The sequence below is a fragment of the Schistocerca cancellata genome, chromosome 1 (genome assembly GCF_023864275.1).
Source record: "Schistocerca cancellata isolate TAMUIC-IGC-003103 chromosome 1, iqSchCanc2.1, whole genome shotgun sequence".
Taxonomy (NCBI): Eukaryota; Metazoa; Arthropoda; class Insecta; order Orthoptera; family Acrididae; genus Schistocerca; species Schistocerca cancellata.
In genome coordinates this window covers 697,380,845-697,408,781 of record NC_064626.1, presented here as the reverse complement: position 1 = coordinate 697,408,781, position 27,937 = coordinate 697,380,845, and the positions used below count along the sequence as shown (strand labels likewise).

The 27,937-nt window shown below is 38.4% G+C and overlaps 1 protein-coding gene and 1 long non-coding RNA gene across 2 annotated transcripts in view; one reads left to right on the top strand and one right to left on the bottom strand.

Moving 5' to 3' along the window:
• LOC126184550 (dnaJ homolog subfamily B member 12) overlaps positions 1–27,937 on the bottom strand; it is a 139,509-nt gene that overhangs the window by 39,914 nt on the left and 71,658 nt on the right. The window contains exons 6-7 of the mRNA XM_049926979.1: positions 25,209–25,333; positions 16,617–16,732 (exon numbers count right to left, since the gene is read on the bottom strand). Of these exons, the coding sequence (XP_049782936.1) occupies positions 16,617–16,732; positions 25,209–25,333 (241 nt within the window). The remainder of the gene's footprint in view (positions 1–16,616; positions 16,733–25,208; positions 25,334–27,937) is intronic.
• Positions 1–27,937, top strand: part of LOC126184568 (uncharacterized) — a 470,820-nt gene that overhangs the window by 378,646 nt on the left and 64,237 nt on the right. The window contains exon 2 of the long non-coding RNA XR_007536844.1: positions 3,429–3,499. This is a non-coding gene — a long non-coding RNA (uncharacterized LOC126184568). The remainder of the gene's footprint in view (positions 1–3,428; positions 3,500–27,937) is intronic.

Here is a 27,937-nt window from a genome sequence, read left to right as displayed (position 1 = left end):
GGTTTCCAAAAATAATAAAAAAGTTACAGAAGTGCACAGACAAAATGCATGTCTCAAAAATGTTGTGAAAGCTAAAGCAATAAACCTACTCCTTGTAAATCCAACGCCTACAACTGACTTCTTTGACTTAAAAGATGCTGCTGAAATATTGTTGTCAATGCACAACTGTAAGACCCCCCCAAAATACTACTGATCAAAGGGTCTCAAACTCATCCATCCTAAGCAGCTATTAAAAATTCTTCCTTTGAAATAGAAGGATGGAAAAATGTCAATTTATTCAAAAGAGGGAAGACCACAGCTGACATATGCTATGCTCTACTTTGTCTAAAAGATCGAACCTGTTTAACAGTTGCAAAACAGAAAGAGCTGTTGATAATATAGCCATTTCTACCTCAATAGCACGGAGTTCCACAGTGAACTTTCCAATGGGCACTCCCAGAATAGAGTTGTATAATAAACAGAAGCCAATACTGAGAGATTTTTTACACTGAGTTTTATTTTAATCCCCCCTTCTAAAAAATTTACAAGGTAGGCGATTTTTTTTAGTACAGTTCTACCAGTTAAAATATTACTGCTGTATTTCTGTAATTGTGATAACACAAAGAAATGTAATGTCTCAGGGTTAATGGCACTTTGAGCAAAAACTATATTATTGGCAGTTAGTGTCTACATAGAGATCTATACTTTGCAAACCACCGTGAAGTGCATGGCAGAGGGTTGTCCCATTCCACTGACATGTGAAGATCAGGAAGCATGACGGTTTAAGTGTCCCCATGCATATTGTAATGAATCTAATCTTATCCCTCCTATCCCTACGGGAGCGATGGTATCGTAAGTATATTCCTAGAGTCATCATTCAAAGCCGTTTCTTGAAACTTTGTATGTGCACTTTCTCAGGATAATTTATATCACTGTGACTCTCCCATGGATCAAACAAACACGTAAACATTCATGCTGCCTTTCTCCGTACACGTTCAATATCCAATTAGCACTATTTGATACAGGTCCCACTCATTTGGGCAGTATCCTATGATGGATACAATAAGTGATTTGCAAACAATCAACTTTGTCAACTGACTGCATTTCCACAGTATTTTATCAATAAACTGAAGTGTACCCCCTATTTTACCCATGACTGAGACTGTGTGATTATTTCATTTCATACCCCTACAAGCTGTTATAGCCAGGTATTTGTACGAATTGGCTGATTCCAACTGTGACTCAGTGATGTTACAGCCACAGGATACTACATTTTTTTCCATTTTGTGCACAATTTTATATTTCTCAATATTTAAAGCAAGCTGCCAAAACTTGCACCACTTTGACCCCTTATAATGATCTGACAGCATATTTATGGAGTCTCTCTCTCACACACTACTTCATTAAAGATAACTACATGACTCAGATTCCTAGCATGGCACCTAGAACATTATTAATATATTACTGACTTTCTAATTTTTCTCAATGCAGTGATGAGGAGAGAAGCCTAATTCTGTGGTATCTGACTATTTTCTCATTTTTTGGATACAAATAAGTTTTTTAACAAAAAGAGATACATCGCTTTTTGATCCTCCTGACAAATGTGTGACGTGTGACTTAGAAGATTTGATCTTTCCATTTTCCGTTTTGCATTGCCATGCGATATTCATTTCTGTCCTTGTCTATAGATGCTTCCCTCTCACACTCAGCCTGGCTTCCTCTTTCTCCAACCAACTGCACTGCAGTCAAACGTCGCGTAAATCTGAGCACTGAAACATTATTTCACTTCAATTTGACAGACAGCATGCTTACAGAGATAGAAGCTATTTGTCTGATGTTTAAAGGAATGTGCAAATCAGCAAATAAGATAACATTTAATCCATAAACGTGAAGCGTAAGTCTACATCCAGAGCTATAAAATACAGAAAATAACACATAAAATACCAAAATGTGAAAATGGACAACCTCAGTGCTACTGTCATAGTAGAAGATCTGCAATAGTGAGACCTGATTTTATTCTACATAGGTTGTTTTAAGACTTCTAAACACTTATGAAGCTACACCATGTGTTTCCAAGTTCATGGCAGAAACTCGCCTACTAGTAATTCGTTTTTTATTTTTATTTTTTTACTTTTATACTTTTTATATACATTACTTTATATGTCCCACAACTATGATTGTAAATGTAATGCATTTATGAAATTCATAGTTATATCACAAGGGTGATCCATAATAAAATATTAACGTAACCATGTGATTGTTATTTAAAATTAATTTAACAATTTCTTGAGTTCTTCCACCAATGCATTGTGAATGTCTGGTACAAAGAGGCATATCTATGAGATGAAGGGCTACACTTTAAATGCTTCTGTATGGATCACCAGGCAGCCTGAAGGTGATCAACAGTCTGCTTTTAATTGGTACATAGTTCTCCATATTCGCATTGTTCCTACCAGTTATTGGATGAATTGCTTTTAAATAACATTTTCAAGATCATGTTTCAGCATTCCTGAAATGGTATGTGTTCAGCAACAGTTCCTGAGTTGAAGTTTCGGAAGCAGTTCACTTACTTGAAAAAGAATGCATCTGCTAAGCCAGATTTCTCTTTTTATTCTTTTGCCTTGTCGAATTCAAATGCAGGAGAGCCACACTACCTCTGACTCGCTCATTTTGGTCCACTCCTTGGCCATAGTGTGGCCCATGGAAAACTTCTAGCCCGCAAACATATTGTCACAAATATTGTTGGGCAACAGTGGCTTGTAATGTTGCCATGCAGGTGTCTGTAATTTGTATGGGTGGTAATGCTGACAGGCAGCTTTGCTAGGCTATATTGTCAGCAATATGCAATTTTTAATATCCCATTTAAACATATCTTAACAGCCAAATATCAAGATTGGGAAGAACACAGCATTAGAGCAAGGAAAATGTTTCTCACTTTAATATGAAGAAACCATTGAAATCAATCAAATTTTGTTTTGGTATTGCTGGAACACATAACACAGTTGCATATGTCAAGCGCCAATTTGGCCTGCGAGACAATTTTTTAACACTTTTATTTAAGTAGATCACTTGTGTGTGTTTGGTTCATGTTGATCGTCTATTATACTGTGCAACATATAGTTCTTTGTTTTGGACAGTTTTATCAACAGAAATTCATCCTAATTTACTGAAGCTTTATAGGAGCATGCTTGTCAGTTTATACAGTTAAATGAATAGGCAATTTTAAACATGGTCATATCTCTCTTGAAGATCATCCATATGAGCATGAATGAAATGCTTTAGAAAGTGCATAGCTATAGTAATGGGTGACCTGAAATTAAAAGTGTGTGAAGCAGTTGATGACACAGGTATACGAGGAGAAAAAAGTATATTAGGTTACACATGTTTAACTATGAGGTGCAATGATTTCAGAGTTTTTCTTAGTGTGTGACTATATGGTATGTTTTCAGGTATCCAGCTAAAGTCATGGATGAAGCTAGTGACCCAGCACAATGGAAACTAAATTTATTTCATCTGAAAGGTACACGACAGCCAGTTTTTCTTAAGATACAAAAGTGGTTCATCTTACTAACTAGATAATAATTGACAAATACTGTGTGTGTGTGTGTGTGTGTGTGTGTGTGTGTGTGTGTGTGTGTGTGTGTGCGCGCGCACGCACTCTCATGCATGCTATATAACTTGACAGTTACCTGGTTATGATAAGGAAGATAATTCAAGCTGGCTGATCACAGTATGAATGCATTAAATCTCACTATACTATGTTCACCTTCAGTTTAACAAAGAAGTCAACACTTTTCTATTCCCCTTCATGTTTGTTGGTACATCACTAAATTATTTTTCCCATAGAATGTAAACAATGGCTTGTCGAGTTCAGTCATGTATGATAAGGATTTGTTGATGCAGCCTCACGACACCTACATCGTCTTACTGGTCCATTTAAGTGGTAACTGCACTGCCCTGTTCAATGGCCACTGTGCTCTGCATCAGAAGAATACTTTGCTGCAGCTTAAAGACATACTAGCAGCTGAACAAAAAAAAAAAAATTGTATTCCACATATATGTTGTTTTTACAAACAACTACCAATGGGCAAACAATTCAACTTCGAATGCCATTTAGTGCAATTTGCAAAAATGATCAAGCAATATACCTTGCTTTTATTTGCATGTGAATGAATCCTTCAGCTGTATTTAAAAACAGCTGGAGGACTCATTCATACTGAAACAAAAACACTGTAACAGCTAGCATCTTCCAGTCTATCTGAGTGTGGGTATACGAAGAATTAATAATGATAAAACTCCAATACAAACAATACTGCTCGATAGAATACTTCACAAGGTATTACCCAGAAACTGTGACAACATACTGTGGAGATTTCACTGTATAATCAAAGACCAATGAAGGCAGTAAAAACAGACATTCATCTTATAATCAACTCCTTCCATTTCACAATTCTAGGGATCTGATTCACAATTGGATCTGTCATCTGCTACACTGATGAGCTTATCAGCATCTGCATTCATGAAGCCATCCAAATGCCATTTTCTTATACGAAATGCCACTCTGCATCCCAAGAGTGTTTGGTATCGACAGCAAACAGAGCTTTAGATGTTAATTTGAGTACACATGATAGCTTGGAAGTCACTTGTCTCTAACAATACAATACAATATTGTATTTGACTACAAATAAACTATGTAAGCTTCAAGTTGCAGTGATATGGCAGTAACCTAATGATTATGACCTTAAGCTTTTGCTATTTCATCAACAATGCATTTATGTACAACAGGCACTTTAAATTGTTTAAGGTAATCAAGCTTAATTGTATAGTGATCAACAATGGCTTCCTTTTCTATCTAAAATATTATAATGTCTTGCTTCCTCCAAGATTCTAACCTTTTACACTCTGTAATGCACACACAGAGCTTCTCTGTGTGCTCAAATAAAACACCACTGCCTGGGCAGCAAGCGCACTCTTTGGGAAGCAATGGAGCCACTGTCCTACAATTAGTGAATAAACTAAAACAAAAAGTGTACTTTGCTTCAAATATAAGTACATAAGCATTACAGTACAAAACCTTTCATCGCGTGATTTTCTGAAAAACTCTTCAGGGTGGAGAACTGTATTTAGTGTGCATGTTTCACAGTAATACACTGTTTCATACCCACCACCTTTCTTTTTTCAGCCCAAACACACTGTGCAACCCTTATTCTTGTTCCCCAGAAGTCTCTTGATAATTCACAATCTTCCATTTAAGTATTCCTTGTCATCAGAAGTTGAACAACATCCTCGTCTTCTTTCTTCACGAACCAAGTCTCTTAACACTTTCATAGAAAACTTTGTGAGACAGCCAAATAGCAGTTTACAAGTGTAACCTCCAATAACTTAAAGTACAGTTTTCACTACCACATGAGAATTTTCAATAATTCTAACCATAAATAGAATGGCCAGATCAATTAACTCTGCCCATTTTCAAAATACAATCAAATATTCACATTTGATTTCATTATTTCTTCCCTTTCCTTCCTGTTTCCCCTTTCTATAAATGACAGTGGGCTATTTACTTTTGTAGAAAGCAAGAGAACAATTCATTTATGCTGCAATGGCTGAAATGTCATTTTGTTATTGTGGAAGCATTTTATTTCATGCTACTTTAGATGCAGAAATCCTTTCTAATTGCAGCTGGGAGGTTCTTGGAATTGGCCTGAATTGTTCAATGTGTGTGTGTGTGTATAAAAATGGTCTGTGTAAAAATAATACTCTGATTGTTATGTTGCATTTCTACAATTGATGAACTATTCTCTCAGATAAATTCAAGTCTGAATGAGTCACTGACTCTGTTGTTATAACAACAAAATAGGGTATCAAAACCCAAATATGACCATTTAATGAATCTGAAATTACATAAATTCTGTCCTCATTTTGTTGTTTTTGCGGATTGTGCATTCTTAGCGACCCACGATCCTTGAACAATGCTGTAAATTCATCAGCAGTTAACCACTCGTATCCTCTACAATTTTAGAGAAGTTTGTCAGACAAGTAATCCAACACACTTTTCACTTTGCTGAAAATGTGACCAAATATGAGTGCTGACATGTGTAGCACTCTCTGGATTTGGATTAGAAACACGAAGTGCCCAGAAAGTTCACATAAATTGTCTATGACCATAACTGCCTGAAAAGAAGGCAGGTGATTGTAATTATTCTCTTGACAAATAGTCCTGTGGGTTTTATACTTTCGTAATGCCATATTCTGTAGCACACCATTGAAGTGTTTCTTTTCTTTTGTGGCAGCAATTCCCCAGTCCCACTGTGCATCACACTGTGAAAGTGGTGTCATTTTCTGTACTTTTATCGTGGCATACCTCTTTGTTTCGGGCATGAATCTTCTGCTGAATCAAAGGAAACATGAACATTTTCGCTACTTACAGAATGATTTTTACTCAAATTGTTTACAAATTAATCACTGTCATCATCAAAATCAAGGTCAGTCTCATTTTCACTTCAGAGGTTCCTCTAAAAGCTCTATGATCTCTTCCCCTGCAAGGGCTGTACATGAAGAACTAGTCATTCCACTTCTATTAACTTGAATATAATAATTACAACATCTCTCTCCATACAACAGTTCAATACCAAGCTAACACAGGCTTCCCTAGATGGCGTCTATGTAGCATTGATGCCTAGTACAGTCAGATTCAAGAGTGAAGCATGTGAGAGCTACAAAAAATCATGTCAAAAGAGGCTCCACACTGGAATGGAAAACAAAATTTGTAATTTTAAGTGCCACTCACCTGTTGGAGTAGAAACTATTAATTGCCTGGATTCAACACTGACACTACAATATGAAGATTGTTCATAACTATAATGCTGGAGGATTCCAGTTTTGGCATTGTCACCACTAAACTATTTTTAAACACTTCACCATTCATGTCTCCATAACAAATTAAGTATTTTTTTAGATCTGATAATCAAATGAGCATCTTCCAAAAAGGCAATATTGCTACATATATAGGCAAAATTTATCATCTACCTTCTCTTGTCAGATTCTTTATTTATTGTGGAAAACCAGCAAGAAAAATCTCGCTCTAATCACTATCATCAGATCAAACTATTTGTGCACATGCCCAGCATTAACCAGTCTATTCAAGGTAACGGATTTTATATTTTTCACATTAGAATTTTTGAATTTGTTGGAAACAGTGTCTCTTCTGCAAAGAAATATCATACAACTGTTAAGCATTTGTTCCATATTTTATTATTGAAAACCAAAATGTTCACTAATTGGTGAACATTTTACCCCTTTTCTATCTTCCCACCATGTAGGCCTATCTTATATATCAACCATTAAGCTTATGTGTTGTTTATGCAATTTGTCATATTGGATCTCTCTAAGAATTTCTCAAAACATTTCTCTTCTGCTTCTTTTTGACATTTTTACACCATGGGACAGCAAGCAATGTCCTATATGTTTACAGTGAATGTGAACATAATATGAGCTTTTATTGCAGGATGGAAAAACCAACTTTACAATTAGATTTGAAATTACTTAAATATTTACTATATTGACCAGCAAAAAACACTTTCAATGCTCTAGTGTGTCATTTGAACTGGACATACTATGTAAGATAATAGGCAATTACACACACAGGTTAGAGATTGTACACATGTAGAAATACAGTGTTTTGCAGGTCATGAAGTATAACCAGCTCACACTGTGAATAAAAAAAATAATGTGTACATAAATTTTTAAATCTTAAAAAAGCTTTTCACTTAAACATATCACTATTAAAATAGAAACCTATAAATACATATTTCAGCATATTTGTTCTGGTGATTTGGGAATTGAGTTTATTTTCAGATCGCTACAGCATGGATTAACAAAATTTATAGTGTACCATCCAGTACACTTTAGAAGCTCCCAAAAAAATTCACTCTGTCTGTCTCAGTTTAGTCAATGAGTATATTCTGCTCGTGTTTTCTTTTGTGAATAAAAATTTCCAGTTCTTCAAAGAGATTCATTCTGTAACCTTTGTTTAGTTTATACAGTATTATTAGGTTATCATCTATGTTGTCAAATGCATGTCCTGTGTTGCTGATGTCAGTAGCTATGGCATGTTTATTGTGAGCATTATATGTACCTAAATGCATTTATGTGTTCCTTAAATCCAGTTCGGAAATTTCAGTTGGTCTACAAGATAAAAAGTGCGATGAGTGTCCAGTACAGTATGTGAATCAGAGCACCATGCATAATATTAATCAGGCCACAAATATGGCATTGGAAGTGAAAAATGATTTGTTTGCACATTGTTAAAAGAATTAAATAAATGTAAATCTATGTACAATGGAGTTAAAGTAAATCAAAAAGTGTTCTACAATTTTACAAAGAAGTCATACTGAGAATTTTATTTTTGTTCTATTTTACAAGTTGTGATCAAAAAATGATTGGATTTTTTGTTTTTCTTAAAGAATCTTCATTGATTGAAGAACATGACCTTAGTCCCATTGAAAGTAATCCCCATCAGAAACAATACACTTATGCCAGTGCTTTATCCAATGTTGGAAGCACTTTTGGAAATCACTTTTTGTTATAGTGTTCAGACCCTTCAGCAATTCTATTTTTATCTTATCGTTAGTGGCGAAACTATGTCCCTTCATGGTTCTTTTCAGAACACAGGGGCCACGTCCAGTGAATACAGTGACTGAGACAACGTATCAGTCTTTATTCTGTCAAAATATCATGAACAAGAATTGAAGTGTTAGTGGGGCTATTATAGTGATGCAATTTTAGAGTGGTTCTGCCTCCCCCCCCCCCCCTCCCACCCAATTGCTTCACCTGGCCCTACTCAACCCAACAAGCCACCTTCCTCGATGTTGACCTCCGCTGTGTCCGTAACACACCTACCAACCACCAGCAATACCTCCACTTCGACGGAAGCCACCCACTCAATACCAAGAAGTCTCTTCCATACAGCCTACCACCAATGGCTGCCTCATCTGTAGTGAGTAGTGGTCCCTCACGAAATATACCAAGGGTCTCACTGAGGCCTTCAAAGACCGTAATTACCCTCCTGACCTTGTGTAAAAACAGATCTCCCATGCCTCATCTCCCCAGTCACCAACCACCTCCCAAAGTCCCAATATCTGTCCACAGAGGAGAATTTCCCTTGTGACTCAGTACCATCCAGGCCTGGAACAACTGAATTACATTCTCCACCAGGGTTTAGACTACTTCTCATCGTGCCCTAAAATGAAGAATGTCCTACCCACTATCCTTCTCACCCCTCCCACATTTGTATTCTGCCACCCATCAAACCTACACAATATCCTCAGCCATTCCTACACAACCCCTGCTCCCAACCCCTTGCCTCATGGCTCTATCACTGTAACAGACAGATGCAAGACCTGTTCCATATATCGTCCCACCAGCACATACCCCAGTTCAGTCATGAACATCACCTATCCCATCAAAGGCAGAATTAAAAATGTACCCCTGAGTAATCTTCTCCCCAGTGTACCGTATTTTCAAACTTAAAATGTATTTTGTAGTTAATTGAGCAATTATTCATTCAGTCATCAATTAAGATGCACATCAATTAAATACGGAAAAATATATGTAATTTTTAAGAACCCATTGACCAGTGTCCATAACAGCAATAAATATAAGGAGAGAATGTTTAGTTATATTTGTTTCGTAACATTTCTTTCATTTAAATAAATGAGCATGTGTCTGTAAAATAAATATTTTTACTGAGTCATTAAGAACCACTCAGATCAACTCGTGAGATCAAAAAATGACTGGCTCCTCTGATCATGTTAACAACAGCTAAAATCATAATAAATTTAAACAGTGGCCAATTTCTGCAAATTTTGGTGGTTCACTGGAGTTTAGTGCAGTGTGAGGGTATTTAAAGCCAAGCTTTGCCAAGCTCTTTATCTCCCACAGTTTATCACTCAGTGAGGCCCAATTCTTGTCAGGTGATGGATTTTTGGATGGGAGTCAGCCATGTCAGTTTCACCTTTTAACGTTTCACAAGTAGTAGTCTGAGAATGTCAACCTGTGACTTATAATAATTTTTTTGTTGTTTTGCTGATAGAATTTGGTTGTAAGCCAATACTTAAATAGTTTGCAAGGCCCCAAAATGCAGTCAGGATGTTGAATTATTTGTGACATTTCACATATGGATTGTGAGACAGTTCTGTAAGACATTAAAATTTATTTCTGTGACTAACTATTGGGCTTCAATGAAGTTTACATACTTTAGGAGCCGCGCAGTCTGAGGTGCTTTGCCATTTCCCACAATACAATCGGCAGAGGTTCGAGTTGTCCTTTGGGCATCGGTGTACATGTTGTGCTCAGTGTAAGTAAGTTGAAGTTAGATTAAGTAGCGTGTAGGCCTAGGGAGCAATGACCTCAGCAGTTTGGTCCCACAGAAACTTACCACCGATTTCGAATACTTTAGGATTTTGCGTTTATGCAGAAAAATAAGTAATTACTTGAGGGAACCCAATAGCAAGTGTTTGCATATATGGAAGCTTACCTGCAATGGTTCTGTTTCTTACCTTTATTTACACTCCTGTATACCCACTATTCGTTTAACTATAAATTTTGATTACTGTGAATAGAAAATAACTGCCCAATACAATTTTTTTATTTGTCCTCATATTTTTTATAGTTGACTACCATCACCTATATTTCTGGCTCATGTTCACTTAGGAACATTTCACCTGCATCATCACTTATGAAACTTGTTGCATTTTCAGCTAAAATACCTGTATGACATGAGGTAAACAATGTGTGAGCTAAAAGTATGACAAAGAACATGAGCTATTGTAAATCAGTGTCACACATTAGTTCAACCCACCTTAACAGATCGCTAAATTCTCTCATCAGTGAGAGGCAACCATGTGGCAAGAGTAAGTTGGTAGGGATTATGCAAGAGTATGCTCTGCTTGGACTCATTTGTGAGTACTGTCATATTTCTGATTTATCACTGTAGTACACACCCATAATCTGGCCAGAATTGAAGACTTATGTGTCATTAATGTCACCTTTAGCCCTTGTGTCTCGTGCTTGTCTGTAGAGCCCTATTCCTCAGCGTAATAGTTATAGCAGACTTCTAACCTCTCATCAATCTTGCATTGTGGTTAGTCATATAATAATAAATGTATTTGAACTATTTACTTAGTTCTAGAGTTCCTGGTACAATATTTTTCTGTTCTTCTTACCACTTAGCCTTTGCCACCTGAATGGCACTTTGTTTCTCTGCAGTTAGGTTTTGAGCTGTCTTAGCGTAACATGAATGCACCATTATGCAGGACCCATTTTTAACTCCATCAGTGAATGTCTTCCGTATCAGTCTAGCTGAGCATTTGTGATGTATTCCCAATAACATTGTAACAAGAAAAACCATTTCCTGACGTTTATTGACATTCAAATCCAATCAGATACGCCAAATAACATCTAATTTACCCTGCTAAACCACAATTTCAGTGGATTCATTTCAATGGCTGGTCTAATACTTCTATCTAGATCATGAAGCACAGGATTACCAATCATTTCCCATTAGTCAATCCCAAGAAACCAAGAAAGCGTTAACAATAAGTAATCTTAGCAAACAATGAATGAATGAAAATCAGAATTTAATTTTGACCTCATTAAGGCACTGTAATTGGCAAACATATTTTAGGAAGACCATAGAAAAACTAAGTCAGAATAGCCATACAAGGATTTGAATCACACTTCTCTGAACTATCTGTGCCTTAATTCCCTGAATCAGTCAACAACTTTAAGCAAAAATGAAGTGTGTACAGGGGATTGTATGTTGTAGTGAATGGGAGAACCTTTGCAGTTGGCTGGTGAGGTTTGAGTATTAGGAGTGTGGGAGGTTGGGGATTGAGCATGCCTTCACAGACATACCCTACTTAACCCACAGTCTTGTTTACAAATAGCTCACCTTTGACAACAAATAGCTCACCTATGACATAATATCCCAAACTCCTAATACACCAATCACACCAACTAACCCAACTAATCAGCACAAAAAGCACTCTCCTCTTTATAAAACAGCATCCTAATTGAGAAAGCTGAAATATATATACCCGCCAAGGTTTCGACAACCCTCCATTACACCCTGAAACTAAATTTCACCATACCCTGAAATGACTAGCATTACACTCCTCTTGCAACAGTATATTATCACATATATAACCAGCACAATTATTGGTTTGGAACCAAAGTTTTGTATTAGATAAACAGGGCCACGGGTTGTACACTTTTGTCTTGTGGAAGGTGAACTAAAACATTTGGATAATTTTAACTAAAGGAGGAAAAAGGAGTTGGGCATACAGTTTAACACAGATTTCAAATCACAACGTAGCTTTATTTCTGACATGAACAGTCTGTTAGATCTGTAGTGCAAACTACATACCAGTAATAGTCCTCGTAGGGACTGAGGATGAAAACCCAAGTTTCTGAGCCAACAAGCAACACCCCACTTTACACCAACAGCTATAACCCTGTACATCATACCTGGGTATGGGGTGTGGCACAAAGCGTTTGGAGCACTACACTCAAGTACTCCGCCAACGCCATTTGCATGGGCCAGCCACTAGAGGGAAACCATGACTTGTGCACAAAGCATGGCATCCACCGTGCCATCTACCACAGCTCTCTTCTAAAGAAGGACAGTGCGGCAGCTCCCCATCTTCAGATTGTGTTCTATTGCTTATTGCACTGTTTATGTTTGTTGTTTACTTGAATGTGGGTAAATAAACTCTTGGCCTTTGTGACTGCACTATTGTTCGTTTCTATCATTAAGACACAACTGGCAATGAGTGTTCACTTCCATGTGCTTGGTCTATTTGGCTGTTCCACTAGTTATGTCCATGGAGGCAGTGCTCAAATCTCTCAACAAGCAGCAGCAAGCTCTTACAGTTGTATTATAAATTTGTTGGTCACAATGACTATGCAGTCTTCTATGCTGTCAGTGTACCTGCCACCTTTTCCCGTTTATGACATCGTGGCCAAAGCCTGAAAGACTTATGAGGAAAGGCTTTGGCAATACTTCCTCTATTTTGGTGTCACTAATGTTAACATGGGTTATGCTTTGATCCTTTACCGGATTTCCCCTCGGATTTACTAGTTGTTGTACCAGTTACCCAAACTCCAGGAACCTGTGCTTGATGAAATGTGTGAATTGTTGTCAAATTATCACGATACGCAATGTGTCCCACTGCAGTATGTGTCATGTTCAATCATTGTTATAAACAGCACCACAAGTCCTACCGGGCTTTGGCAGTCAAATGCCATGGTCCCAGTCGCAAATGTCAGTTTGTCACTGATGCTCATCATGATTCCTACACTGATACTATGGTCCGTGACGCCGTTCAGTTGGCTCATGATAAGGAGGTGCATCAACATGCATTGAAGTGTGAGAGTCCATCTTTGGCTGAAGTGTCAAATACTCCTCAATCTTTCGATGTATCTTGTGCTGCTGGTGATGAATTTGAGGCCTGGTGTGACGTCACCACAGTGGCTCCTCTTGCTAGTAGTCAGGCATCAGTTCTCAGGGTAGGACAACATGGCAGCCTACGAACACAGCCTCCATGCCGCACTGGACATGACATGCGCTCAGCTCTCCCATCTGGCTCATGCTGTTTGTGAAACATGATAGGGACCCAAGTGCTGGGCGACTTGCAACAACTGTAGGAAAAAAAGACGTACAGTGTCTGTGTCATTTCCAGCCCTCTCCTGCAGACAGACACATGAATGTTAAATCTGTCTCCAGAGCTGACAAATAATAACAAACTGTTTATTGAAGTGCAAGTGATAGGCAATGTGCTCAGACTACACAGGTGTAGGTGTAACATTGCTGAACTCACAAACTTATGCGGACTTGGGATCTCCAGCACGTCTCCAGTTACACGATGTTTTTTGTACCAACAAGCAGCATATCCCAGTTTTGGGGCAATTTATGGCATCCACTGTGTACAAATCTGTGGTTCATTTCTTGACTTTTCTGGTAGTGGATAATGCTGAGGCTGGCTATTTATTTGGTCTGTATGCTTCTAGCCCTTTTGGTTTTCCCACTGCAGATGCAGTGCACCTTATTTCCGATCAGGTCTGTGTACATAGTTCTCATCTCTTTTCAATAGGTTAAGTTGTGCCACTAATTACACCTACAGCGCAACAGCACCTTTTACACACCTTATTCCAGTGTCTTTGCACAATCAAGTGAAATCAGAATTGGGCAAGCTGACATAGTTGGGGATGATACATCCTATTACATCCAGTGAGTGGTTTATTGTCCCTCGTGACTGCTAAAGAACAGAATGGTAAGCTTTGCATCTGCAGCAACTAAAATTTCTGTTAACACTCAGTCTATCATTGACATCTACCCTCTGCTCTGTCAGGATGAGTCACTGGCCAAACTTGATAGGGGCCAGAGTGTCTCAAAAATTGGATGGTTCCATTGGGTGAGGATTCAAAAAGGCTCCTTGTAATTAACACACCTTTCAGGTTATACCAATATCAGCACCAACCATTTGGTCTGGCTAGCACCCCTGCAATATTTCAGGTGTTTTCTGGAACAACTGACACTGTCCATTCTGGGCTGCTGATGATATTTGGGTTATGGGGCACTCAACTGTGCTGTCATCAGTGCCCGTACAAAGTCCCGATTTTTACACAGTCCAAGTTTTTTCAAAGTCCAGTTTAGCCACTGACACAATTTCTGTGCTGTATCAACTATTTTGTTGACATCATGACGGGTTCATCAATGGAAATGCATTGAAGCAACTTATGCTCCTTGTTCACGGTCTTACATACTGCAGAGTTGTAGTGCAACTTGGTCAAGTCACACTTTTTCCAACCATCCATCGTGTATTTGGAGTCTGAGGTTTTACGGTATGGTGTAAAGCCTTTACATAATCATGCCACCACTGTCAAAACTCTGTCTCATCCTTCCAATGTCAAAAAAACTCCATTTTTAGGTAAAATTGCCTACCGTCACAAATTCATTTCAGGTGGAGCCACATTAGCCCATCCTCTTCACAGATTGCTCTACAAGGATCTACAAGGATGTTCCTTTTTGGTGGATGCAGACCTGCAAGCATACATTTGTCATTTTAAATTTAAATTCTGTTCTACTTATTTGGCTCCCTTCCATCCTAGCCACCACATGGTCTTGGCTACAGACACCTCTCAGTATAGCCTCAGGGCCATTCTTGCACATTGCTATCAGGATGGTTCCAAACATCCAATAGCTTACGCATCAGAAAATGCTCAACTCTATCACTCCCAATTTGGAAAAGAAAAGCTTGCCATCGTCTACATTCTCAAAAAGTTTCATGTATTCTTTTATGTGACTAAGTTCCACCTCATTATGGGCCACAAAACCTTGGCTTTGTTGTTGAATCATTTCATTGACCGGCAAAGTAGCACAACGCCTCCAACATTAGGCCTTGTTTCACCACCAGGGACTGCCAGCGACTTGTGCACATGGCACGGTACCTACTGCACCACCCACCAGAGCTCTCCTGTGTGTAAGGACAGTGCAGTAGGTGCCTGTCCTCAGATTGTGTTCTACTGCTTATTGTACTGTATCTATGTTTGTTGTTTACTTTGTGGACACACAAACTCTTGTTCTTTGTGGCCACACTATTGTTTTGTGTCCAGCATCACAAACTTTTTTTTCAAACTGAAGAAAAAATACATCAAGAATGTGAAAATAAATATAAGTGAAAAGAAATTTTTATAGAGAACAATTTTACCACAAGAAACAGGTCTGTTTCGAGTGCAAACATGAACAACCAACATTTTGTCAATGTCAAAAAGTACAGTAAAAACTTCAATCTCAAACAAATTTACAATACTGGCAGTTATCAAGTTTTGCAGTTTTTATTGCTTAATGTCAAAACTCAAGATATCTGTAGTGCAAAAACTCTTGTACAAAGTGCACACTTTCAGCAACTGACAAAATACTTATTTTAACTCTGAACAACAAAGAACATAATTCATTGTTCTCTGGAAATTGTCGAAACTCGTGTCACTGAAGAGGTATTAATGGGAACTATAGCACTGTATGGACAATATTTCTATCTTGGATAGAAAAGCCTCAAGATTCCCAAACCAGCTTTATTACAACCCAATCAGATGGGTTGCCCACAATAAGGGATTTTATCACTGCTTGCCATTTTAGGCAAACATCCATGATAGTCATTTACAGCATTACAATAACATTTCTAAATCAATGTTCACTCCGAAGCAGAATTTGTGCCAATGAACCTTTCTGGCACATTAAATTTGTGCACTGGAGTGGGACTCTAACCTGGGATCTGCCATTAACAGGCAAATGTACTACCAACTGAGCTACCCAAGTGCAACCTGTGCCCCGCCCTCATAGCTCTATTTTTGCCCCTCCCCCCCTTTCACACACTCTCTCTCTCTCTCTCTCTCTCTCTCTCTCTCTCTCTCTCTCTCTCTCTCAACTTCCACACAAGTTATCTGGCTACCCATTCTATAGTAAAACCATTTTCAGCAATTGTGTGTGTCCATTTACAAAACATTCCATAATGATATACAGTGCTAACCTTTGCATTTTAATATATTGAATGAGTATGTTTTGAAAATTCATTACTTACGAATTTGCATGTAGACTGTAAATAGGGTCCGATATGAAAAAACTACTCATCATAGAAAGAACAATGAGAAGAAGTATTGGCAGCATTTGCAGGAATACAGTGTAGCCATTTGCTTGCTGAAACAAAAGTTGCACAAAATATTAATAAATCAAGAAATGCAACAAAACTATTAATTACAAAATCATTGTTCTTAAGACAAGACATTCAAATTACATTACTGTTGAAGAAACAATACTGTAAATGAATTTTTGTTCATTTTCAATTCTTTCGTCCTTTAGCATTAATGACTATTGACACACCTGCCATAACTAATTTTTAAATCTTTTCAAATAAAATTAAGCTGAGAAATAACACGCAAATCGAACACACAGAAAAAATTGGACAAGGGACAATAGGACTCTCAGTCTCAGGGTTCTGTACAAACTTAATTATGTACCGTAAAATGAGATGAATCTGATCAGGTGGTGTCAATCCGATCATTTACAGGTTCTTCCACGTTTGGATAACTTAGCACAGCATTTTAACAATTACACTGCAGCTGATCATTGTTGTGAATCCTTGACTAACCTTCCCGTTATCCACCAGGCCTCAATCTCCGCTAATTTCAAGTTACCGCCACTCATACCTCACCTGTCATTCAACAACATCTTTGCCTCTGCACTTCTGCCTCGACTGACTGACATCTCTGCCCAAACTCTTTGTCTTTAAATATGTCTGCTTGTGTCTGTATATGTGTGGATGGATATGTGTGTGTGTGCGAGTGTATACCCGTCCTTTTTTCCCCATAAGGTAAGTCTTTCCGCTCCCGGGACTGGAATGACTCCTTACCCCTCCCTTAAAACCCACATCCTTTCGTCTTTCCCTCTCCTTCCCTCTTTCCTGATGAGGCAACAGTTTGTTGCGAAAGCTTGAATTTTGTGTGTATGTTTGTGTTCGTTTGTGTGTCTGTCGACCTGCCAGCACTTTCATTTGGTAAGTCACATCATCTTTGTTTTTAGGTATATTTTTCCTTCATGGAATGTTTCCTTCTATTATAACCCTATTACAACAATGGCGTGTTTGAGTGCGTGCAACCAGCAAATCGCATTGTCAGTAGGTGTATAATTCTTTTGTAGCCAACACAACAGTGCGAAAACTTCTGCTGGCGCGTGCTATTTCCAAAGTGTAACTGGTAAGCTGCAATACTATTGCTTGCATATGAACGTCTTCACTGACACAGTTTCGTTTTTTTGTTCATTGCTAATACTGCTTAGTCACTAAGCAGGCCTAATTACAAAATTGCGTTTTTGTAGGGTGAATCCGATCATGTGAGTATACCAAAAGGTTCTGGGACCAACACAGAAATCTAACTACAAACCAGAATTTCTTCTAAACACATCAGGAAAATTAAGCATCTGGAAAGCTTCAGAGCAATAGGCAGTTCTGTATACCACATTAAATGACAAACTCAAGGAAAGGTACAAATACAAAATAGGCGGCCAACCAGCATTAACCAATAGTGAGGAAACGATTACTGTGTTGTGTGAAATTGGGGTTTCCTTTGAGGAATAATGATATTAGGTACATTGTACAGGCATATCCCAATCGAGCAGAAGGATTGAAAAAAGACTTAGTGACATTCGAACTGGACACGAGTTCGGTAATATTTTCTGAAAAGCAATAAAGAACTAATGGTAAGAGTAAGTGAAAATATGAAGAGGCAAAGGCAGGAGTTACCCGAGAAACAGTGACTGATTATTTTAAAAACCTTGAAGTGACCTTGAGTGGTGTCCCTCCCTCCAACATTATAAACTATGACAAGACAAACTTTTGTCACAATCTTGGACAAGTGAAAGTAATAGTGAACTGAGGCACAAGACATCCTGAAAGGACAGTGGATAGTTCTAAGTCAAGTATCAGTGTGATGATGGCTCAATCCTCCCGCCATACATCATTTATAGGGCAAAACACCTCTACTATACTCGGACTGAAGGGGGGCATAATTGGTTCAGGTTACAATAGGAATCAAAGTGGTTGGTTTGACCTAGCAATGTTCGAATCACGGTTTGTTCAAATTGTCTTGCCTTATGCCTGGCAATTAGAGGGACCTAAAGTGATTATAGGTGACAATCTTTCGAGTCATCTGTCAAATAATGTGATTAAAGTGCGGCAGGAACAGGTCATTAAATCTTGTGATTCAACCACCTAATTCTACTCATCTGTGTCAGCTGCTTTATGTGGCCTTTTTTTTTAGACCTTTAAAACTTGCTTGGAGAAATGTGCTAGATGATTGAAAAAGGAAGAATACAGGAGTGTTGCCAGAATCCAAATTTCCTAGGTTGCTGAAAAAAACTTTGAAAATATAGCTATCATGTCCAAATCAAATATAATATCTGGTTTCAGAAAAGCAGGCATTTTTCATTTCTGCACCAATAAAGTCATTTCACGAATTCCAGAAGCAACCGATAACAATGCACATGGGACCAGTTCATCATCAGAAGTTTCTTGGGCAGCAGGATAAATGCAAACACCAAATGACACTTGATTACAGTCGCTACAGTGCCTGTAGTATCCCTTATAGCCGCGGAGCTCAGGGGACCGCATTGCCGTGAAAATGCTCCTGACTGGGCAGAGGATGCTGTTTTAATCAAGATTGAACCAGAGCGCATTTTGGACAAGCCCTCCACTTTCCCAAACTTGTCCTCCAAATTCTCCACAAAAAACTGAGGCTTCATAGACATGAAAGATTCCCCATAAACTCTCGTACATACGAGGTACCGGGGCGAATAAGCTTCACTGCCATCCTTAGCCTGGCATTCCTCCCATGGTGTGGCGAGGGAGGGGAACAATTTGGGGTCATGTTTCTTAGCATTGAAGTTAGACTTTCCTGTTTAGAGACTGCTGGCAGTGGGCCACCAGCAAGAGACGACTTACTACGCTTCATGACGTGTCATCCGACCTGATGCCACCCACTCCGATAAGGGACCTTCCCCATGGGCACCACCCAGCCTCAGCAAGGACCACCTGGCAGGATGGCCATTGCCGGGAGTCCCAATGCCCCAGGGAGATGGGCATCTACTCCATGGCATACATGGGAGTTAATGGTGCAGGCAAAAGCAAAGCAATCCCTGTGTTGTCAGCAGGCTACAGCCAACAGGGTACATGGCGGCCCCACCACAACAGACTGGCTACCGTGCTGAATATGAGGTGCAAAGAATTCCATGGTCCTCATCAGCATAGAAAACGACATTGCATAGTGGGAGGAGGGAAATGCACCCAGGTAGGTTTCCTCGCTCAAGAGATGGAGGATGCATAGGACTGCAATGCCACAATGAGAATGGGGGCTAAAGAACTCAATGCTCGATGGACCCGATGCACCATGTAAGGCACCCCTTCCCCAATTGGCTTGCTCTTCGGGAAAGTTTTGAAAAATGCAGGTCAAGGCCTGCAGGGGACCATCACATAAAGGCAAAAAGGTGTGAGACTCCTTTTAGTCACCTCTTACGACAGGCAGGAATACCTCGGGCCTATTCTTACCCCCGGGCCCACAGGGGCCTGCGAGCAGGAAAAAGAAGAATGGTCGAAACAAATTACTCCTATGAAAGGAATCCAGAAGACACATTTTGGAACTCAAAATGATGGGCGAGCTCAAACTGCACGCACTTTAAAAAGCAAGAAAGAAGAAATTTTGTTCGTTCGGCCAACACCTCAGAAACAGCAGGATAAAATTCAGATTCACAACCTGAGATGGGGGATGTTTGCGCGTGTGTTTATGACTGTGACTGGTGGATTGCAGAGGTTATAGACACCAGTTATGAGTTAAACAAAATTTTAGGGAACATTATCCTACCACATTGACCAGCTGCTGGATATGGGTTTCCACCTGAAGGACAGCAACAATGCAATCAGTGCTCAGTTCCTGTTCACAATGTTTTGAACATTTTAAGTGCTCCAGTTCCTATTGGTTTAACAGGAAGGCATCACTCTATATCAAAGGAAGATACTGAAGTAGTGGAACACATTTTTAGTTCATTGACTGGCTAATTTCAATGCAAAACAGAATGAACAGATGTATAAATTGAAACCTTTGAGTGTTTGGACCTTTCACATGCATTTTAGAACCATTTAAAATACTTGAAAACTGAGTCTCTTACTCATCTTTCAAAACTAAAATTAAGTTAAATAAGGCTAGGTTTTGATTTTTATGAGCCTGTTATATGAGTATGTGGCAATAAAACAGGTTTTATGTATGGCAAAAATTTCAATTGTTTATAAAACCTGTTCAACCCAAAAGTGGAAGCTCTCCTTTTCAGGGAATGTAGAACTATATTTTTGGAACTAATTAACAGAAAAAACCAAAATTTTATGAATTAGCATTTTAGAAGAAAAAAAATCCATAAAGTATAAAAAAGTTCAGAATGCTATAGTAAAAGAACTTTGACAGATAAGTCAAAATGGAGGATTTCTTTGTAACCATAAAGCAAGTATCTTTCCAATATATATATATATATATATATATATATATATATATATATATATATCCCGTGTGTGTGCGAGTGTATACCCGTCCTTTTTTCCCCCTAAGGTAAGTCTTTCCGCTCCCGGGACTGGAATGACTCCTTACCCTCTCCCTTAAAACCCACATCCTTTCGTCTTTCCCTCTCCTTCCCTCTTTCCTGATGAGGCAACAGTTTGTTGCGAAAGCTTGAATTTTGTGTGTATGTTTGTGTTCGTATGTGTGTCTGTCGACCTGCCAGCACTTTCATTTGGTAAGTCACATCTACTTTGTTTTTAGATATATATATATATATATATATATATATATATATATATATATATATATATAAAAAACAAAGATGATGTGACCCACCAAATGAAAGTGCTGGCAGGTCGACAGACACACATACGAACACAAACATACACACAAAATTCAAGCTTTCGCAACAAACTGTTGCCTCATCAGGAAAGAGGGAAGGAGAGGGAAAGACGAAAGGGATATGTGTGTGCGTGCGAGTGTATACCTGTCCTTTTTTCCCCCCTAAGGTAAGTCTTTCCGCTCCCGGGATTGGAATGACTCCTTACCCTCTCCCTTAAAACCCATATCCTTTTGTCTTTCCTTCTCCTTCCCTCTTTCCTGACGAGGCAACTGTTGGTTGCGAAAGCTAGAATTTTGTGTGTATGTTTGTGTGTCTATCGACCTGCCAGCGCTTTTGTTCGGTAAGTCTCATCATCTTTCTTTATATATATATATATATATATATATATATATATATATATATATATATATATATATATATATATATATAGGAAACATTCCACGAGGGAAAAATATACCTAAAAACAAAGATGATGTGACTTACCAAATGAAAGTGCTGGCAGGTCGACAGACACACATACGAACACAAACATACACATAAAATTCAAGCTTTCGCAACAAACTGTTGCCTCATCAGGAAAGAGGGAAGGAGAGGGAAAGACGAAAGGATGTGGGTTTTAAGGGAGAGGGTAAGGAGTCATTCCAGTCCCGGGAGCGGAAAGACTTACCTTAGGGGGAAAAAAGGACGGGTATACACTCGCACACACACACATATCCATCCACACATATACAGACACAAGCAGACATATATATATAGACACACACACACACACACACACACACACACACACACACACACACACACACACACAAAGATGGTGTAACTTACCAAAGCGTTGGTATGCTGATAGAGACAAACACAAAATTCAAGCTTTCGCAACCCATGGTGGCTTCATCAGGAAAGAGGGAAGGAGAGGGAAAGACAAAAGGATGTGGGTTTTAATGGAGGGGGTAAGGAGCGATTCCAATCCCTTCCAGAGATACAGCATTTAAATTTTTTTTCCAAAATTCGCATCTATCAAATGGTATGTGCAGTGTCTTTGGAGGGCTGTATCTCAGAGCAGAAATTTTTTTAGAGAAAACAAAAAAAAATAAGTATTCTTACTTAGTCCTTCATTTTAACATATGCTAAATTAAATAACATCCAAGACTATGAATGTAAGATTTTTTCCTAGCCTGCCTGAATTGATATGGACTATGCCCACAGGGGATGACAGCTGATTCAGAAATGTGAAGACAAATGAATAAAAATCATGAGAAAACCTGCAGGAAAGATGTCTTGGACAGCCTTCCAAAACTGCCATGGCATTACACCAGGAAATCATCCTCGAAGCCAATTGTTACGTCTACTAGACAACCTAACTATACCTTTACATGCTCTACAAAGAAAAATGAAATGCTGAAAATGTTTCACCCGTAAGTCAGAGCAGAACTTTACTATCAGAGAATCTCATCTCAGCTTACTGCACCTAACAAACAGCAATGCATCTTTTGTTGCATTTACAGGTTTGGGAACTTGATTGAAGGTTTCTGGAAGCAGCACACAGAATTGAAAAAGAAGGTAAGACTGCAAAAAGAAGATGATAAATATAACCAGTGGAAGCTGTGCTCATGCCACAAAATGGAATTACAGGCCACAAAATTGGCTTCACAATTACAATCAAAGGCAGTTAGTAGTAAAACAAAATTGGCTGTTCATAAATGTGCTATGTGCAATCTAAGGAGTAATTCATTGGGTGACTGCTTCGATGAGACTACGTTAATTGGTTACAACAAGTTTTCTCTCATGTACTATGGATACCCTTTCCAGAACAATAGAGGTGCATGTCATTTTCTATTCTGACAGCTGCATATATGAGAACTGGAATGTAATATTAGCAAATTCTCTTCCAAGATTAGTACCTGATTGTGCAGAAGTGTTTGAAGAAAGCCCACTCAGATGGAACCAGAGGTTAATACGTGATTGTGCACAAGTGTCTGAAGACAGGCCACTCAGATTGGAATCTGACACTGTCCACAACTAGACTGAGTGCAATCTTAAACAATGCGAATTTGCACTTCCTCCAATACGGCATGTCGTCTAAAGAAGTGCAAAAAAAAAAAAAAAGTGTCACGAATTTATTAAGTCCGTCCCCTACTCTTTTTCACAAACTATGCACAATAAAGTTTGTGGCTCTGTGACTCAATTAGCCCTGGACGAACTCTCAAAATTAGTCAACTGTCATGAAAACGAAAAAGATACAGAACCATCTGGATACGATTCTTTACAAGCGCATGGTCAATGAAGAATGGTAAAAGATCCAAAGGCAGCCTAGATAAATTCTTTGAAGGTATTAAGAAATGCAAACAGGGTAGTTATAATTATAGCTGTTCTCTGTAAGAACATTCATGGTTATTGTGACAGCATCCCTTAGCAATAAATCTTTCTTGGGGGTTGCTGTCTCAGCAGTGTCACCTTTGTCTCAAATTATTGTCATGAATGAGTGATAATTAGTACGCAACTTTTTCCTTGGAGGGGGAGGGGGGGGGGGGGTCGACGATGACACCACCACCACCACCCACAGAAACAGTATCAGGAGTATTACAACATAATGTGTGCTTGAAATATGGTCTCGGTATTTGCGACAAATTATGTTAGTTACATGGTGTTTGTCAAAAGTGTATTGCATACTGGACATAATTAGGTCTTCAGGCAAATCGTTTTCTTTGTTGAATGTTTTCATAGGATCTAGAACTGCATTTCAGTGCTTCAAATATTGCACTGCTGTGAAACTTTCAACACATTACAAACAGTTTTTGGTCTCTCCCATAAAATTCATGTTTTGCTACTTATATGGCACAGTTTCTCCTGGACATAGCATTTAAAATTCAGGAAATTCAAAACCGCAGAAGTGCTAAAGCATGTAAATGGAAATTATTTTGAAATATGGACACAGTAATTGCAAATCCCTCAGGTCACTTGGAAAGCAGGCAGAGTGAGTGTAAAACTGCTTAGACGTATAGATTACAGAAGTACTCTAGAACAGAGATTAATAACGACAAGGCAGTTTGTCTTTGACTACAAAGCACTTATCGCTTTTTTTAACTCAACATGAAGTTAATAAAAACAAAGAAGTAATATACAAGACACGCAAGCAATCTGTGCTTAAGTACTGCTGAGGTCACATCATCATTATGCCACACAAAAGGAAATAGAGGGTTTCAACTTGCGTGGCAGAGCTATAACTGTGGTTCTGTTAGTATGGATCGCTAATGCTGTAATGCTAAAGCTTATTTTCCTTCAGTTTGTATGTATTATCAAGTTCTGTTTGTAATGATTTTATGGTATTACACAATTGTAAATGAACATGTAATGCCCTCTCTGCATAATTTGATGGGTATATGTAACAACACTACGTTAAAAAGACCCAAAATCTGCAAAATAATGAGCAACCAGAGAACTAACTGCATTATTGTATGTTGCCCACTCAATAAGAGCCGATTTTTTACAAGTGTGCCTTTTTCTAGTAACATTGATTTTGCAAGTTTGGAATTTGTTCCGAGTTACAGCTACTGGCAGAGATTATGCTGATTGGCTAAACATTGTTTAGATGAAGGAAAAAGATTCATAAGAGACATTCAGAATCTACCAAACCATGAGATTTTCTCACTGTAAAATGCTCATAGTGCAACATGCATGTTACACTGTCACAAAAGCAGATCTTTCACAAACTCATAAGACATTATGATTATCTTACCTCTCTGTTTTGAGTCTGGGCTTCTGTGGCACGTTGCCATCTCCCACCTCTCCTCATGTACACATTCTGACTAGGGAATCCAGTGCCAAAAAACATGTTGAAAAGTTCATCTGCAGTGATATCAGCTAAAAAAATAAACAAAAAACATAACATATAACTCTGCAACAGTAGTTTCCTAAAACAAGTGTCGATTCATTGTGTTAATTATTTCACTGCCTCATTTTTGATTATGGAAGAGTATTTAACATACATCCAAAATACAACTGTACTGCATATAACGTAGTTAATGTTGGCATTCATGAAAAAGCTTACACATAACATAATCAACTTTCTAAATATCAAGAGTTAAAGACAAAAAACATCTACTACCCCAACCCCTTGTGTCTTTGATGCAATTTTGGCTTTTTTTCACAACTACCTGTGCCTCACTCGTTTATTTCCAACTTTCAGACAGTTTTCTTTACTACTTGTTTTCTATCACTGTTTGTTGGTGGAATGGGCACTAGACAGATGATGTGGCATAGGAAGAAGTGATGGGAAAGTATGAGCTAAAGGCTAGAGGTTGTTTAGTTAACGAACTGCAAGTTTTCTTTGCTTATGGTAGCTATTTCTAGATGCTCTGATTTATCTTACATGTGGCTAACCACAATACATGGCTGATGAAGATATGCATGAAATACTGTTTCTAATTTATTTTATTGACAGAATGTGACTCAGCAGATTATTCCAAGTTATCATTCCTTGCAGTGAGTACCCAAACACTCTCTCTCTCTCTCTCTCTCTCTCTCTCTCTCTCTCTCTCTCTCTCCCCCCCCCCCCCCCCCAACCCCATCCACTCTAGCGTGCATGCACATGGGCAGTGAAGGAGCCTGGTATCTGACCAAAACATCTATTCACACACACTATAAATCTGACAGGAAACATTGCTAATTTTTTCAGATTTATTTCATACTTCACATACAGTCTTGTGTTGCTGCTAAAACTGTGCTGTTAAAATCTGTTGTTATTACGAGGGTAAGTCAATTATTTTCTGCAATTTAGTTATATCTCTGTTATTTCAGTAGCACTGTCATTTTACATTGATGATGCACACTTTTTTTATTTGTTGTTAAATCTTTGCAATTTTCAAGCTGCTAGGTTAGTTTTGTTATTGCTGCCTTGCTGTTAATCATGGCTGCTCTGCGCTGTCTATTTGCACCAAAGAAGAGCAACGTTCAGTGATCCTTTTCCTGTGGTTGGAAGGCATATCAGGGGTCAAAATTCATTGAAGACTTTCGGTTCGGTGCGGGTGCGGTTTTCCCACAACAGAGCGTCTATGAATGGACTGAAAAATTATGAAATGGTCGCACAAGTGTTACGCATGATGAAGGAGCCAGGCAACCATTTACCGCCACAAATGAAAAAACTATTGAGCGTTCACGTGAAATGATTCTCTTAGACAGACGATTAACTATTGACAAAGTGGCACATCATATACAAATTAGTCATGGTTCTGCCTACATCATCCACAACACACTTGGGTTTCACAAAGTTAGTGCAAGATGAGTCCCAAAACAACTCACGCAGTTGCATAAACAAACGCGCTTGGACATCTGCAAAAAACATTTGGATCACTATGGTAACGAAGTGGACAACTTCTTAGATAGGATCATTACTGGTGACGAAGCATGGATCCATCACTATGAGCCAGAGAGTAAACGGCGGAGTATGGAATGGAAACACCCAAATTCGCCGTGCAAGAAAAAGTTCAAGACCCAACTGTCTGCAGCAAAACTGATGCTTAGGGTTTTTTGGGATGCACAAGGTCCAGTACTGGAACATTATGGGCAAAGGGGCACAACAATAAACAGCAAATGGCGAGGATTGCTGTCAAAAGGTGTTGTGTTGTTGTGCGACAATGCCTGTCCGCATACTGTTACCCACACTGCTGAAACACTCCAGAAACTCAAATTTGAAGTACTGGATCAACATCCATGTAGTCCCCTTATGACTATCACTTGTTTGGTCCACTCAAACAGGCCTTAAGAGGCCATCGATTTGTCTCTGACAAAGCAGTGATTATAATAAAATATTATAACTACTTTGTGGGTAATAACTGACTTACCCTCGTATGTACAATACTTTTGAAGATATACATTAACAGCTTTTATTGTACTGCAAAACAATGTAAAGGACTGTAATGTATTTTCTTATAATATCATCTAAAACAATAACTAAAATATTTGTTCATAGAAATTACTCGTCTAAAATTTTCTTTGTTTTGACTATAATACTTCGCAGCCATATAAGTAATTATTTCAAAATTATTATTTAATTATGTTTTGTTTTGTAAGTGTTTTGGAAAGAGTGATGAAGTGTGTGGATGGAATACGTGAAGTGTGGACATTTTATTTTATTGAAAACTATGGAAAACTAGGTGCAGGAAACATCTTTTGCAATCTTGAGTAGTGTGACATAGGGCAATGTGCGTGCTTTTGTATAAAAGCAGTCATAATGTAAGTTAGCAGTCAAATGAATTAACATTTTATTTCTGGGGATAATTTGAACTGTTTTATTTTCATATGAATTTGGTTCCATACACTGAAAGTTCTTCATATTCAATTCCTGTAATCCTATTGGACAAGTTAGGGATTAATGTGGGTATCTGGAAGCAGGAGCTTTTCTGATTGGCCATTTTAGATCAGCAGCCAATGAGAATTAAGCATTTCCTGCGCTTATTATCCATTTCA